This window comes from Pituophis catenifer, unplaced genomic scaffold, assembly GCF_029215685.1.
Source record: "Pituophis catenifer annectens isolate HBS135680 unplaced genomic scaffold, rPitCat1.0.hap2 SCAF_8, whole genome shotgun sequence".
Lineage (NCBI taxonomy): Eukaryota > Metazoa > Chordata > Lepidosauria > Squamata > Colubridae > Pituophis > Pituophis catenifer.
Window position 1 is genome coordinate 52,824,294 of NW_027256888.1, and position 15,779 is coordinate 52,840,072.

Genomic DNA, 15,779 nt, shown 5'->3' on the forward strand with positions numbered 1-15,779 from the left:
AAGAATATGTAATATTAATGTGTCTTGAGGGATTTAGCATCAACAAAATTTCAAACAGGGCGCTAAAAAAACTGACTTGGGTAAAAAGCATGCATGTGCAACTGATTTAGTTTGATAAAGTACTTGGAAGGAATCTAAAAATATACATATTTTGTAATTAACAAAATTACAGTGATTTAGAAAAAAATAAACTCATTAGTGGCTTTCCTCAGTTCTTTGGGGACCCAAAGTTTAATTTAACAAGACAAGAATGACTTCAATGGAATTGCTGTTTGATGAGGCTTCTTACCGTTGCAGCCAACCACATGATTTCTACATTCTTTCTTTTTTTAGTCTGAATATTTTGATGAAGATTTTCTAGTAATCCTTTTAAATCATTCTGTTCCTGAAAATGTGGTAGGCCTGAAAAGGAGAAGGAAGCAGCCAGTGATAATATTTCCCATTCATTAAAAAAATAGCTACACAGTCCTTTCAAATGCATTATTTTCATCTAACAGAGTAATATCATTGTTGATATATTGACTGACCCAAAACTATGTTCATTAATATAGATACTACTATTTAAGAGTTTCTTCTGAAATGCAAAACACTGGGTGCTTTGATTTGAATGGAAATTGCAAGCATTCCACAATCGACTTTATTTCTGTTTCCTCTCTGTAATCATTTCAAGTGCTGCTTTTCTGTATGCAGCAAAGGTGAATAAAAAACATAGCACCCTTGATGGGCAAGAGAAAGGGGAACACAAGGAATCAAGAAAATAATAATAATAATAATAACAACAAATATCTTAATTTAAATCACTGTCAAATGTAGGCTCTTTATAATATTTTATTACTATTGAGTTTTGTGGACACGGCGCTTTAATCAAAGAAATTACCTAAAACTACAAAACACATCAGCTATTCATTACTAGAACACAGTAGCCCATGTTATAGTGAGGATGAGAATTCTTTTGATTGGGTTAGTTCAATCCTCTCATAATGTCTGAACCTTTCCTTTAAATAGTGGTAAGCCGCTGTGTTTATCTTTTGCCTTTTGCTATCTTTCCCTCTATTTTTCTACATTTGCTTTTTCAGGAAAAAAAACGGGGAAAATTAAATATTTATCTGTCCTTCCATATTTGGAGAAACTCTAAAAAAGATAATTATATTGATATCTTGCCTCTTTTCAGTTCTTACCAAATGTGGGGCAAGGAAGGGTTTAAATAGATGAAGGTTTGAATTTCTATTTTATAAATTTAGGATTTAAATGTAAGAAACAAGAACAAAAAAAAACAATAAAAAAGAAACATCTTTGTTTCATATCACATTTGTCTTGAGCCTTAAGAAATCACACAGAAATTGTATTTGCATGTTGACATTTTAGAAAAGAAATTAAAATTCAAAGCTGCAGGTTGTTTGGAAATCTAGGGACTGGTGTGGCTGGAATAAATATTGAATTAACATATTATTAAAATCTAGTTCTAACCTGCAGTTATTTTTCTAGCTGTAATCAGAAAAAGTGCTTGATGTCTCAAATATTTTTGATTTTTCAAATTACAAAGGCGACTGTTTTAACATTCAAAAAATGAGCAGCATTAGAACAATTTTTGATCATCTGTCATAGTTAAACGCAGGTTTAACCTCATTAGCATTAATTCCAGTAGCTTCAAGAGACTCAGCAAATAAAAGTCCATAAATAATGCTGTTATCAGCCAGAAAAGGCAGGCTTGCATCTGTTCTGTAAATGCACTAAAATATTGATTAAAATCTATTATATCCTAGGGAGAAAGCAATTTTAAATAACAATAGTCTTCATGAAAATCCAGGGGAAAAAATGCTGCAGTGCACTAAAGATCACCTGAAATAAATAAATCCTTGTTGAATAGCAACAGTGATTTTAAGTCCCTCTTTTGAGGTCTTCTTATATTTTGATGGGAGGTATAATCAGGACTTAACCTGAACTAGGGATTTTCCAGGGCTCAATGCGCAAATGCTTTTTCATTACAAGGACAAAGAAATAATAAGCAGCCCAAAATTCAGTTACAAAAATAGGAAATTAGATTTTCCTCTATTTGTAGCATTTGGTCATAAAACAAAATGCATAGCAGAAACAGAAGAAAAGGAAGTTTTGGATCAAGGAACTGAATATTAACATGGAAACAGTTTATACATAGAATACCTACAACAAATTACATTTGATGTTCTTGTACAATGTTTAAACATTTTTATATTAGATGTGATTCCACTCCAATTTTCAACACAGAATGTGGAGATAGGACTTTTAATTCTTCACTTACAAACCACAATTCTTATTAATAAAATTTACTCTCATGAGATAAGAAAAAAAAAATGTAACATTGGTTACATTCAGAAAACTTCACTGAATGTGCAAATAGGGAGCGCAATCAGGGGGACTTAACATGGGAGTTTGGTAGAAGGAATGTGGGCATCCATTCCAATTACCCCTGAACAGAATGAAGAATGAAGGAATCCTTGTGGTGATGTTCATGCAATATTTGAAGAGAATCTAAACCAACATTCCTGTGGTTCTATCAGAATAGAGAGCAAAATAACATAAAGAGAGAGGTTCTATACTCGCACATACCAGGGAAGATGAAAAGTTCCTGTACAGAATAAGAGAAGCAGAGAGAGACACGAAAGCTGGAGTAGCTACTGGGGAAAAGTAAGGGAAGCATGTTACCCACTAAAGCAAGAGAAATAGGTGGTTTTCAGTGATGGAGTTCAGAGACGGCTACCAGCTTCTTGCTCTTGAGGACTCTCCATACCTAACTGGATAAGTCTCATCAACCTAGTTTATCAGAACAAGGTGAAAAACACTTCAACCATGAAGTTGAAGAAAAACAATTTTGACAAAAGAGAAATGTGTTCCAATGTTGGGGGATTCCCTATGAAATGAACTGAAACTGCATTAAGACTATGCAGATTAATATGATGTCATGGAAGGTTTGTATTCTTCCAGGTCCCATATCCTGATTATGACAGACAAATTGCTGTGTTTCCTTAGTCAACAATATCTATTTCTTCCTAATAATTCATATGATGATGGATGATGGATGACAATGCCAATAGAGATCTCGAACAGATCTGCATAAATTATGAAGCCTGGGCAGGGAAGTGCTTCTGTTAATCCTTCTAATAGAGAGTCATGACATGAGAAAAAAGAACAACATCTTGTACTTGAGTGCCTTTTCTGGATTTATATTCTTCAGCCATACCTACATGAAGAAATCCTGGCAAAAAGTGTCCTACATCTCACAACGCCTGGGAAGGATGTATCTGGAAAAATGTTGGCTAGAGAATGATAGGTGTCAGGCTCAGAACTTAACATAATGCCAAAAACTGGGTTGAACAACAAAAGATAAACATGAAAGCAAAAAAAAAAAAAAAAAGACTTACAGATTGGTAGAAAACTACAATGGAAAGCTAGTAGAGTTAGTAGTTACAGTCTAAGGAATTTCTACACAAATGCCAAGAAGAAGAAACTGAAGAAGGTTGAACAAGTAAAAGTATCTGGAATCGTGGGAGAAATGGATCATGCTATCCTTGAGTTCATGTTCAAGAGAAGGAAGAATAGAGAGAAGTAAAACCTGTATACTAACTTTCAGAGGAGCAGATTTCAATGAACAGAGGTGGAAGGTAAGTCAAATCCAGTACATTGCAATTCTGAAGGAGAAATATGTCTGGGAAGGATGGAAAATTCTGTAAAACGCGATACTGAAACGGCAACAGCAAACAATTTATATTACAAAGAAAAGTGAAGTCATCTACAGGTGTCAGTGTGGATATAGACAGGTATTCTAAAATGCTGAAGAGAAAGGGAGATGTATAGGAAATAAAAGAAGAAACCTATAACAAAAGGGGAATAGAAGCCAGTCACCAGAACATCACAGAACGAACTGCAGATGAACATTGTAGAATGAATTGTAACTTGCAATATATATTACGCCTACCATCTCAATAAACCCTCTTCTTTGGGGGGGGTTGTTGGGTGGCTGGGTTAGAGGTACTATATTGGGATTGCTCAGGTGACTGGCAGAAACAGAAGACTTCAGCTGTTTAGATGTTGGAAGATTCCTGCCACATGCTGATGATGGAGGGCCTCTGCTGGCTGCTATATGTGCAACCTAATAACTGCTGCTTGGAGCTTGTCTTGGCAACTTTCCATCTGAAAGACCATCCAGGACATCGGAACTCTAGAGGTATTGGTATTGGCTAGGCAGGGAGGGAGGGAGGGAGGGGAATGACAACAGACACCATGGAGGACATTTTGTCTTCCTTTCTATTATTCCTGAAGATATTCTGGCTTTCAGCCGCTGCTTATAAACATAATCATTTGTGATTTATTTGTCAATGAGAGGGCTGACCTGGTCTGCATTACCCAGACCTAGGTGTGGCCTTTGGGAGGTATCATCATATGGATTTTAGTGTGGCATCAGTTCAGACTCTGGAGCAGGAGTGGAAATTGGTGATTGTCATCTAGGAAACTCCTATAGTCTCAGGAGCGGTGCAACACAGGCTGTCATATATGAGATATGTTCATTAAGTTGGGCTTGTTGCTATTGTACTAACTTCTCTGCTACATAGCAACTTCCCAGTCTGAGCTCACTGAATCCATTCTGGGTTAGGAGAAGAGTTCTCTAGACCAGGGATCTCCAACCTCGGGTCTATGGATTGGCACTGGGTCACGGCATGCCAGAAACTGGGCCACACAAACAAGCGAATCGCCATCCGTGGGATGCAGGCAACACACAAAACCACACCCTCTCCAGTCCTTGGACAGCCTCTCTCCATGGAACCGGTGCCTGGTGCCCAAAAGGTTGTGGCCTCTGCTCTAGATTTATAATTGTAGAGGGATTCAATATACCTCCATTGGAAGTGTGGTCACCATGGTAGCCACAGTCCTATCCCAAATCATCCAGAGTCTGACTTGGGACAGTGGTTACACACCATCTGCCACAGCTGTGTCTTTTTTTTGGGTTATACAATAATTACACAATCCCAGAAAATAGACACTTGAATTAAAATATTCATAGATCTGCTCTTTGTATATAATGTTTGAATAAGCTCTTCTATCATTTAACTTAACTTGAGTTAAGAAAATGCCAACAGTTTGTACACTGGTACTATAAAGGATTTTGTCATGTCCTGTTAACATACCTTAACTTTCACATGCTTTTCAATGGGATTGTTGAGCTACTATGGAAGTTATATAACTTGATGATTGTGTGATTAATATTTTATTGTATTTGTTATATTTTGCTGGTAAAAATCAAAACAAACATAAAATAGAAAATTATTCACAATTAGATCCTATGAAGATATTATTTCACTATTATTCCATGTAAGCCTTCAGTCAGTTCCACCAATACGGATGGGAAATTCTATTTCAAGTGAAAGAGATTTGGGAAACAGAAAGGGCAGTGTTTGCAATAAAATGATGAACAAACTCAAGTTTATAAAGAATGACTCCGTAGGAATGATATTACCTTATGATTTATGTGACAAATGTAACAAATTCAACATAATGAAGTTCTATTAAAATGCTTACAATCAGGAGGCATTTTTTCCATTAATAACTTATAATATTCTTTTAGCAATTCCAAATTTTCCTGGTTAAGGCTTTCTTGCAAGGAGGTATCTCCAAACCTAAAGAATCACAAAACATATATGGAAAAAACAAGAACAAAAATAGCATAAATACAGTAATGAACATGTAAACACAATTCAGTCCAATAAACAGAACAATCTCAGCTTTATGTTTACTAATATGGGTTAATTATTTATAGCATTCTAAAGAAATGGTCTGTAGTATGTGTGTAGATCATATCTGTAACTCCTTAAACCAGTCATGATATAAAATTGCCCTCACAATTTAAAGATTTTAAGAAAATAAAAAGGCTCTATAACAGGGGTGTCAAACTAGCAGCCTTGGGCCAGATGTGTCACGCACAGGCCACGCCCATCCCAGCTCCGCGAAAGAAAAAAAAGTAATGAAATGTCACATGATGGCAACGTGATGTGGCAAGTTTGACACCCGTGCTGTATAATATGGGTCATGGAAATAATCTGACATCAGTATTTATAGTTTTGATTTTACTTTATCAATTGAGATGGCATAGCTGCCCATTATGATATTTACTGAATAGTAGACTTGAAACTGGAGGTATCACAACAAAAACAAACAGTGGTTGGTTGAAAAATTGGTTGAGAAGTGCTGGAAAGTCCTCAGTAAAGCATAGGTTATGTCTGTGGAAATATTGATGAAATAAAGCTCCAATATGCAGTACTTCTGCCAGTTTTATCCAATGGTGGGCTCCAGATTCCAGTCTCTAGCCATTACAAATATTATCTGTACTGTTTTATGAGTGTTTTTTTGATCAAGGATCTATCTAATGAAGCCACACTGAAAAAGCCCTTCACCTACTCTTGATTGCAGTTGACTTGAAGTACATGTAATGTCAGATTGTCTTTCTCAAACCAAGGGAGAATTGGTCTAAATGTATCACTATTTTTCCTACCCAACAGCAGTAAGAAATATTCTCTTGTTTAGGTGACAGACAGACAGTTAAGCACATTGCTGAGTTCTCTCAGCAATATAAAGGGAAAGTTGGGAAATAACTTTTAATAATAATTTAATAATCTTGAAATACTTAGGAATTTTTAGTCAAAAAGGATCTAATTGAAAATGAAGTGTTCCCTGATATTATTTATTTATTGGAAATTCTGTCTATTCCTAGCCATTTTTGTCTGAATTAAAGTTGGAAGTGAAGTGGGTCAGTATGCAGTTCTAGGTGCTATTCGAAGTAATTTTCTATGGAAGTATCAAATCATAGAAAAACCACTCAATTTATAGCAGCTAACTTCCAATGCCGACATGGCTGAGGAACACCTTGCCTTTACATTCTTTGGCACAACAGAGTAGAGAGTCAGAGGATATGACCATATCCTATAAAAGCCATTTGTTGGATGCCGTATCAGTCATACACAAAATATGCTTTGTTTTGTTTTACCCTTGCCTCAAAAATGCACACTAACCCTAACTTTATTCAGCTTTATTCTGCATTGAAAATATTTATTTCGTTATTACTCTGTAGGATTGACAATTTTGACATTTATTTTTACATATATATTTTTTTCTTAGCACATTACAACATCTAGATTATCCCATTATTTTCTATTATGCATCTTGATTCTTTAAAAGCATTTAAAATGTTGAATTAAGCTGAAGATGAACAAATACTATTAAATTTTTTCATAATTCATGCACTTAGTAAATGTCTAAATAGCTAAAAAATCATTCCAATTAGAATTCAACCTTATCCATCACAGTCTATTAAATAGACATTATTAATGGTTATTTCTTCAAATGTTCACTATTGTCGATACAATAATAGCATATATATTATGTGCAATTTTTATTTATTCACTCAATCAAGAGCTTAGCATTATGTTTTTTTTTTTTTGTCTGTCCTTCGCTGGAATAGCTTCTCATCAGTAATTTGGTTGTCTAAATCACTGTGGAACTTTAGAAAATTGCTAAGCCTTGGCTATGTTACCAAATTTTGGGGGAAGGGCTATTACAACTCTCCCTTTGTATGAATAACTCTTGATTTTTTTAAAAAATTGTTTGATTTCTGATGGAATTATGTGTATCTTAAGAGTTTATAGTATTTTGGTTTAAATTTCTGATGATAAAATATTTGCTTTAATCCTAATCTTGGAGTGATAAATTGTACCTACATAGAAGTTAATTGGAATGGCCTACAAGCTCTCTATATTTAGCTGAAGAAGTCAACATTTACTTGGACCTAAAAATGGAAATATCTGTTCAGATACATTGTAGCTGACCAACCAGTTGTTGAGACAAAAAGAGGAACTGTTAGGCCAGAAATGCTGTTCAAATAGAATATTAAGGAGATGATCCTTTTATCTCCCTCAAATGACCTTGACTACTCCAGTCATAAACCTGCACCAAAGTTCCTGACAACGACTATGTATCTTTCATGGGATGGGTTGTTCTCAAAAATGAAATAGTGCCTGTACAACTATCTAGCCAGTGGTTTCTTGGTAGACATGGATAAATACTTAATTTGCTTATTAAAGTTATATATTCCCAATTGTATATTTGTGTCACTATTTTAATGTCAGTTTATGAATAGAAAAACCCAACCTGCACACTTCGTAGCTATTTTCCAATTTTCATTTCCTAATATATAGAATGTTATGTATCTTTAATGTGCATAATTTTTGAATATATACAGAATATTCAAAATACACATATATTTCTGTGTATTTTTTTGAGTTTCAAACTGTATAGTTCCTGTAAAAACCAGCCTGTTATAGGTTGCTTATAGATTGTCCTGCTAATCAGGTGTAGTTTATATAGATATGAACAGAATGAATTTATCATTTCTCCTTACTATAGTATATCTTCTCTAGGTAAGTTATCATAGCCAATTATTTAATTATATTATGGGATGTTAACACTATGGGTATTTTTTCTATCCATATATAAAACAACACATAATAAACCTGATGATTTACCTTTCTGCAAGTGTTTGTTGTTCATTGATTCCAACATTAAAGAGGACTGGATAGACATAAAGCAGTTTCCCATCTTTAATCTCTTGAGGAAGCAATTCAAACATCTTTTCTGGAAGCTTTATTTCTATTATATAATGTTCCCTATGAAAACAAAGAGACAAAACTAAATTTGAGTTCTTTCACTTTTTTAAAAAAAATAACTATTTCCAGTCTGTTTTACTCCTAGGCTGGTAGACAACAATATCTATATTTAAAAGGCAGGATGTTTTCATAAATGAAGAAAAATCTTTTCTAATTAAAAAAAAAAACATATTTGTAAAATCTATCAGGACCACGACCCTACTCCACCACCCCTACTCCAACAGGAAGATCATATCTGGAGTGTGACTACTATCTTGAGTTGGGCCTGGAATAACTTGGGATATGCCCATGGCTGTCATAAAGGCCATGAACTCCAGAGCCACTTCCAAGATCAAATCCAGAAATGGCAAATTGAAGTTTCCCAGGACCATAAACCTGGCGAACTCTACTCTCAGTCCCGAGATGGCCTACAAAAGCAGCAACACTCCCAACTGATCCTGCAAACCCAATCTCAGACACAGTCTCACTTCCAGAAGTTTGGGGAACATAGTCCCTGAAGGCCAATAGAGATTCCTGAATGACAACTGCCACTCCGCCTCTCCTGCTCTGTAGCCTCGGTTAGTACTAGAACCCAAATCCAGCTGGGCACATTTCTGGTTATGTCATATGTAACTGTATTTCTCATTTTAAAAGCCTTTTCAAATGCTAACTATTTCACATACCAGTATACTTTTTAAAACTCAGTCAGAATTAATCACAATCATATACTTCTATATATTTGATGTTACAGTTCCTTCCATAAACAATAGTAAATATTTTGATATTTGGAGCATAATTTCCTAAAACATCAAAGATCCTTCTGAAATTAACCATCTACAGTCATTTTTTCTTTAGAACATCAGGGTTGAGAATGAGGTATCAGAAGCAGATACAGCATTTGAAAGGGAATAGATAAAAGAAAATAGTGACAAAAACGCAAACTTGGCAATTTATCAAGTGTTCAGAAATATTTGACCATTTTTTTACTGCTTTGTTGAATATGAATCTTTCCAAAGCTGGATAACTTTCTTGGCAATCCCTCATGAATCAAGATCTATAACACTTTATTTTCTATATTTATTTATTAGTTGGATTTAACAATTAACAGATATAGAAAATTCTTATTTTCTAAAGATAATTCTAAAGATAGACTCCAAAAGAAAATGTGCCACTCTATATGTAGTAATTGTTGTACAAGTATACCAACTTTTTTGTAGATTTCATATCAAAATGTAATTATAGGGAAAATTCAAACTGTAAACATTTGTGTTTTAGCAAATGCCACATCAAAGAAACAACAATAAAGCTATTAGAACTTTAGTGAAGTGTCTGGAATAATTATTTCCAGACTGCTAATAGTTCCATATTGCAAAGAAAGTTTCCTGTTATATTCAAGACAGCTTGGTTTCTCTAATGAACGAGGAGAGAGAAATGGGTAATGCAATCTTATTGGCACTTCTGAATCTCTTGGCAGATTTTGATACCATTTGACATGATAACTTTCAGGAGCGCTTAAGGGAGCTGTATTTGGAGTCATTGTTTTACAGCCTACTTCTTAGTATGCTGTGGGAAAGTTATATTGCTACACTCACTTTGTCATTAATAACCTTATGTTACTTAGCCATATTTCCCCTTTCTTGTGAGTTTGGACAATTCTGAATGTTTCCAAATTATAAAGCAATAGCAATAGCATTTAGACTTATATACCACTTCAAAGTGCTTTATAGCCCTCTGTAAGCGGTTTTACAGAGTCAGCATATTGCCCCCAACAATTTGGATCCTCATTTTATCCACCTCAGAAGGATGGAAGGCTGAGTCAACCTTGAGCCTGGTGAGATTTAAACTGCCAAACTGCAGGCAGCCAACAGGCAGCAGAGTAGCCTGCAGTACTGCTCTCTAACCACTACGCCACCCTGGGGTGGATATGGGGAAATAAGCTAACTATTAGTGTCAAAAAATAGAATTGTTTCAGTCCAAGGAATGGACTTCAAGATTTGGAAGATTTGCAGCCTGCTTTAACAGACAGATTTGCAGTCTATGTGACTTTTTGGATTCAACATTGTATAGTGTAGTGTATAGCCCCAAAATATCTGTAGCAAGATTGGGTGATTTTGGTAATAAATCATGGACATCCCTACTTAGAGGCAAAATACTTGGCTTGGTGACTTTATAATTGCATTATTATAATATGCTCTGTGGCTCAATTCTTGAAGATAGTCTAAACATTGTTCAGAATGAGGCAGCACTTGTAACTGATATTGCTTTCAGAGATTGAAACAATAGTGAAACAGCTTCACTAATTGCTAGTTGCTGGACCTAATTTAAGAAATTTTACATATAAAACCTTTCCTTGCTTAGCTCCAAGCTATTTACAGGATCACCTACTCCTGCATATTCATCTTGTACTCTCAGATTGTAAATGAGGTGCCTGCTGGATATGTTTGACATTACCGATCAACTTTGTTTTTTCCATGATACATATATACCATGTGGCTGAACATAATCCATACTGATAAATTCTTGTTATATTGTAAAAGGGATTAAAACTATATTTATTAACCCAGCTCTTTTAACAATTTACTTTTTGAACATTAAGCATTGGCTGATTTATTTTTCAGTATTTAAGATTTCTTGTTTTTAATTATTATTGACTTATTAAGTTTTTGTAAGCTACCTATTGTGGATTTATTAAAGGACTGGGCAGCATATAAGTGTTTAAAATAAAAAGGAGCAAAGGTCAGAAATGATTTTGAAAAGGGATAGCTGAAGGCTCATACCATATCATATATCAAAATATTTTCTACCTATTTTGAGATAAAGCCATTGCCTCAATTAATAGTCTAGTATTATTAATTCCCTGAGGGTTCCATAAATCCAGCCTGAAGGCTCCAAGCCAACAGAGCAATTAATGTTTTAGTATCCACATTTATAAAACAAATTGGTCTGTAATTCAGAACCCTTATCCATCTTAGAAAAAATTATTAGATAAGCTCAGTAAATAAATAAGATAGATCTCTTAAAAAGACCTCTAATAAAATATTAAAATTAAAAATTAAAAAATTATATAGTGCTTCTACTAATAATTGGAACCACCACTACATTGTTTATAGTACTGGTTATCCTTTACGTACAACCACAATTGAGCCCAAAATTCTGGTTGCTAAGCAAGACGAAATTATTAAGTGAATTTTGCCCCATTTTATGACCTTTGTTGCCAGTAGTTAAGCGAATCAGTTAAGTTATTAAGTTAGTAACATGGTTGTTAAGTGAATCTGGCTTTCCCATTAAATTTGCTTGTCAGAAAGTTGCAAAAGCTGATCACATGACCTCGGGACATTACAACTGTTATTAATGCATGCCAGTTGCCAAGCATCCAAATTTTGATCACATGATTATGGGGCGGCTGCAACGGTTCTATTTGTGAAAAAAGGACGTAAATCATTTTTTCAGTGCCACTGTAACAATGAATGGTCATTAAATGAATGACTGCAAGTCAAGGACTGCATGCAGAATCAATCTCAAGTGAGATGAAAAACTAAATCCAGTAAAAATTGTGAGAAAAAAGCTTGCTTCCTCCTAGAAACTTAGAAAAGGTAAAAGGTAAGTACCAAGGGAATAATTATTGTTAAAATCCTTGTTTCTAAAAATCAAATATAAAAACCCCACAAATTCTCTGGTGTACATCTGCAAAATAATAAACCATTAGAAAGGTACCCAGAACTATAGAAAACACAAGGTTGCAATGTGTCCACACTCCATAAATAATTTAGAAAAACATTTTAGGGATATATTAGCATATGTATGAGCTAGTGTCCATTTATAGAACACAGGAAAGAAATTATAGGCAATGTATAAACAAACATGTTTACTTCCTTGAAGGCACCTAGAGCCCAGTGCAGTAATACATTTTATGTAACTTTAGAAACTGAAACAAGTTTCAAATTATTTGGAATACAAACAAAGAAGACAATAGAAAAATGAAGTCAGTATTTCATATTTCTCTTTATTTGCCAAGAAACCAGACCTTGATTACTGATTTTAAAGTTTCCCTTTCTCATAAGTGCACTTTGATTATTTTCAATTGAAAATCTAAGAAATGTCATCAGGTGGTCTGTAAACTATAGGTTGCAGAACTAGAGAGTGATAATGGGATTCTTCAATACTGTTTCCTATTAATATTGATCCGATCATCTGGTAATATCTAGTATCAGTTTTCAAGACTGACATTAATTAATTTTTGTTATTTTGCAAAAATTCCAAGATACTCAGAATTTCCTCATTTAAATTATAAATACAGTTGCAACACTTACTGTAACCAGTAGAGGTTTTATAGTATTATCTTTATAGATGCACCAACACAAATATAGTAATCTGTTTATATCCACAGTGTGTTTGTGGATAACAACAAAAAAACTTTAATTATAAAGACTTTGCAATTTCAAGATTATAAGAAGTTCCTCTGTATTATAGACTATTGCTTTCATTATTATTATACTTGACCTCTCCAAATGTATTTTCCACATATGGTAAGAAACAGAAATTGAAGGCATGGAAAAAACGTAAATTTAAAACAAAATTAAAAAAAGCCAAAAATATTTCCATTTTGTCTCTCCCCTCTCTACATTTTTTCAGCATTAACTCATGTTTATTTCTCTGTCGCTTTCCATACAAAGTATGTGGTAGCATCTACAGTATTATAGTTATCTTGAAACATTTAAATAGTGCTATGTTTGGATCTGATGAGCAGGAAATGAGCAGTATCCCTGGTTGATAGGCTGGACTAGGGAAATTATTTTTTTTTAAAAAAATTCCTTAGAAGCCTAAACAAACTACTGCCACAATACTGGCCAGAAAACTTCATGGACATATTGTTGTAGACATCAAGAGCCAGACTTAACTTGAACTTCTGCTTATGTACTGGAGGACTGCTGCTTTGATCAAGAGGCCTAATTTAGGTTTTATTTTAGTTTGGCATCTCAAGATGGAAAACTGCTTAGATATCTGCATTATGTTCCATGTAGATTGTACATACAACTATCTTGATGTCTAGGCCTATGTCTTGTGCAAACAAAGCTTTTGCCCTGTGAGAACTCAGTTTAGTCTGTGTGGACAAGCCAGCTGTGAAAATAATCTGTGTTGTGAGGCATAAAGCTTCCACACCCAAAGCCAGAGTTCTGCATGGGTTGTGCATGCAAAGCTGAATTGCTGCCAGAACATGTTCCTCCTGGGATTGAGTTCTAGCAGGACTCCAATTTATGTACAGGAAATAATAAATGGGAGAGGAAACTCACGTAATGCTAAACTGACACTTGCTAAACTGATAGCTGCCTCATTCACTGGAACAAAGGAAACGGCTCATTAATTTTATTCATGGAGGGAATCACAAAAAAATCATTTATCATTTTAAAAGGTTATGGCACTGTAGTTTGGAAACTCTGCAATATTTAATTGCACTGATGAAATCTATGCTAGCTGCTCTTACAGGGGTTTGGATGGAATAGACTGGGATGCAAGACAGCGATGGCTCCCTCAGAAGGAGAACATTTTTTAAAAAATTAATGGAACTCTACTAACAGAAGGTCCCTTGGCATGATTCTTGTGGCAATCCTGTTCCCCCACACCATGGCGTATTTCATTAGCAGAAGAAACTTTCTGCACAACATTTTGTACACAAAGTTGGTAATGTTGAATGAGGTTATTAAGAAGTCTGCTTGGCAAATGGCATGTGCCTAAAATAATGTTTTGTATGTTTCTTCCTTTGCCACAGAGTCACTGAGTCTGAAAATGCAGGAAATTTATTTCTGGCATGCTGTCATATTTTAATTTAGACATTATAGCAACAATGTCTCAACTTACTAGCAGTCACTAATTTAAGGAGGCTCCGTTTGTTTGTGGAGGCTCTATTTTTTAAGGAGGGTCTCTATGTTTGTGGAGTTTAAGTACTACTTGCTAGGAGAATAGCACAAAATTGTTATGAGGTCGGCAGCCTCTACAAGAAAACTGAGTCTACATTGGAGCCACTGGGCTCTCTGCAAAAAACAAAAAGGTAAGTTGGGTACTGCTGGGCCCTGGAGTTGGCTGAGGAACAGATCGAGTCCTGCAAGTCCTTGGGATGGCCAGATGGGTAGTAGGCCTCGACCTACAGGCTGTAACTAGGGTTGCCAGGTCTGCTTCTAAAAAATAGCGGACAAGCGGGGGGGGGGGTGTTAAGTAGTAAAAAAATAAAAAAAAATTTTTACAATTAAATTATATATTTTCTTACAAACATTTTAACACGCCATTTTAGGTCAGTCGACACAAGCTACAATACATTTTAAAAATGTGAACTGTACATAATTTTATAATATATTTTTATTTTAATCTCATCATTAATTTTTCCGGAGAATTGAGTTCAATGGATATACGATCTTTGTCTCATTTTAACTTATGGAAAAAAAGACAAAACGCGATTCTCCTATCCTTATTCTCTTAGACTGTACAGCTTTAGATTACGTACCATTTCATCATAAAGCTTTTGAATAAAAAAGATGTCCACTATTTTGTGAAAAAAAATAGTGAACATAATGTGAAAAAAGCGGACTGTCCACTCAAATAGTGGACACCTGGCAACCCTAAGCCTATCACGTGCCAGTTGCTTCTGCTGACCAGCTTTAGCCTCCCTTGCCTGGCTGAATAGCTGGCTGGAGCAGGCCAAGGCCTGGGAGATCGTGAAGGACAGGGAGAGGACTACCTGGTGCCTTGGGGGAGGAGGGGGAGATGGCTTGGAAGGCCCAGGAAGGTGAGCCTGGGCCTGTGCTAGGCTTCCAAGCCACCCCCCCCGCCCTGAAGGACTCAGTGTTCCACTTAATGACCTGCATGTTTTTTTAACAATTGCATAGGGGACAGCAGTGATGTGGGGTTATTAGATGAGATGTTTTCTTAACCGTCATTGCAACATATGGCTAAAATGAGCAAGTTCCATTATAGTCACATCTTGAAGACTACCTGTATTCTTCTAATTGTAATCTTTTGTTGGGCCTATGCCAGGTTTGGTCTTAGATACCAAAGAAACACCTTTATTCAAGCATGAGAAGACATGCTGCTGAGTGTTGTTCATATAAAAAGAAAGAGACC

The 15,779-nt window shown here is 35.1% G+C and overlaps 1 protein-coding gene across 4 annotated transcripts in view; it reads right to left on the minus strand.

Annotated features, from left to right (window-relative positions):
* INPP4B (inositol polyphosphate-4-phosphatase type II B) overlaps positions 1-15,779 on the minus strand; it is a 129,928-nt gene that overhangs the window by 25,262 nt on the left and 88,887 nt on the right. For all 4 annotated transcript variants that reach the window (XM_070949099.1, XM_070949098.1, XM_070949100.1 and 1 more), the window contains 3 exons: positions 8,547-8,687; positions 5,551-5,648; positions 290-402 (listed from right to left, as the gene is read on the minus strand). In XM_070949099.1, the coding sequence (XP_070805200.1) occupies positions 290-402; positions 5,551-5,648; positions 8,547-8,687 (352 nt within the window). The remainder of the gene's footprint in view (positions 1-289; positions 403-5,550; positions 5,649-8,546; positions 8,688-15,779) is intronic.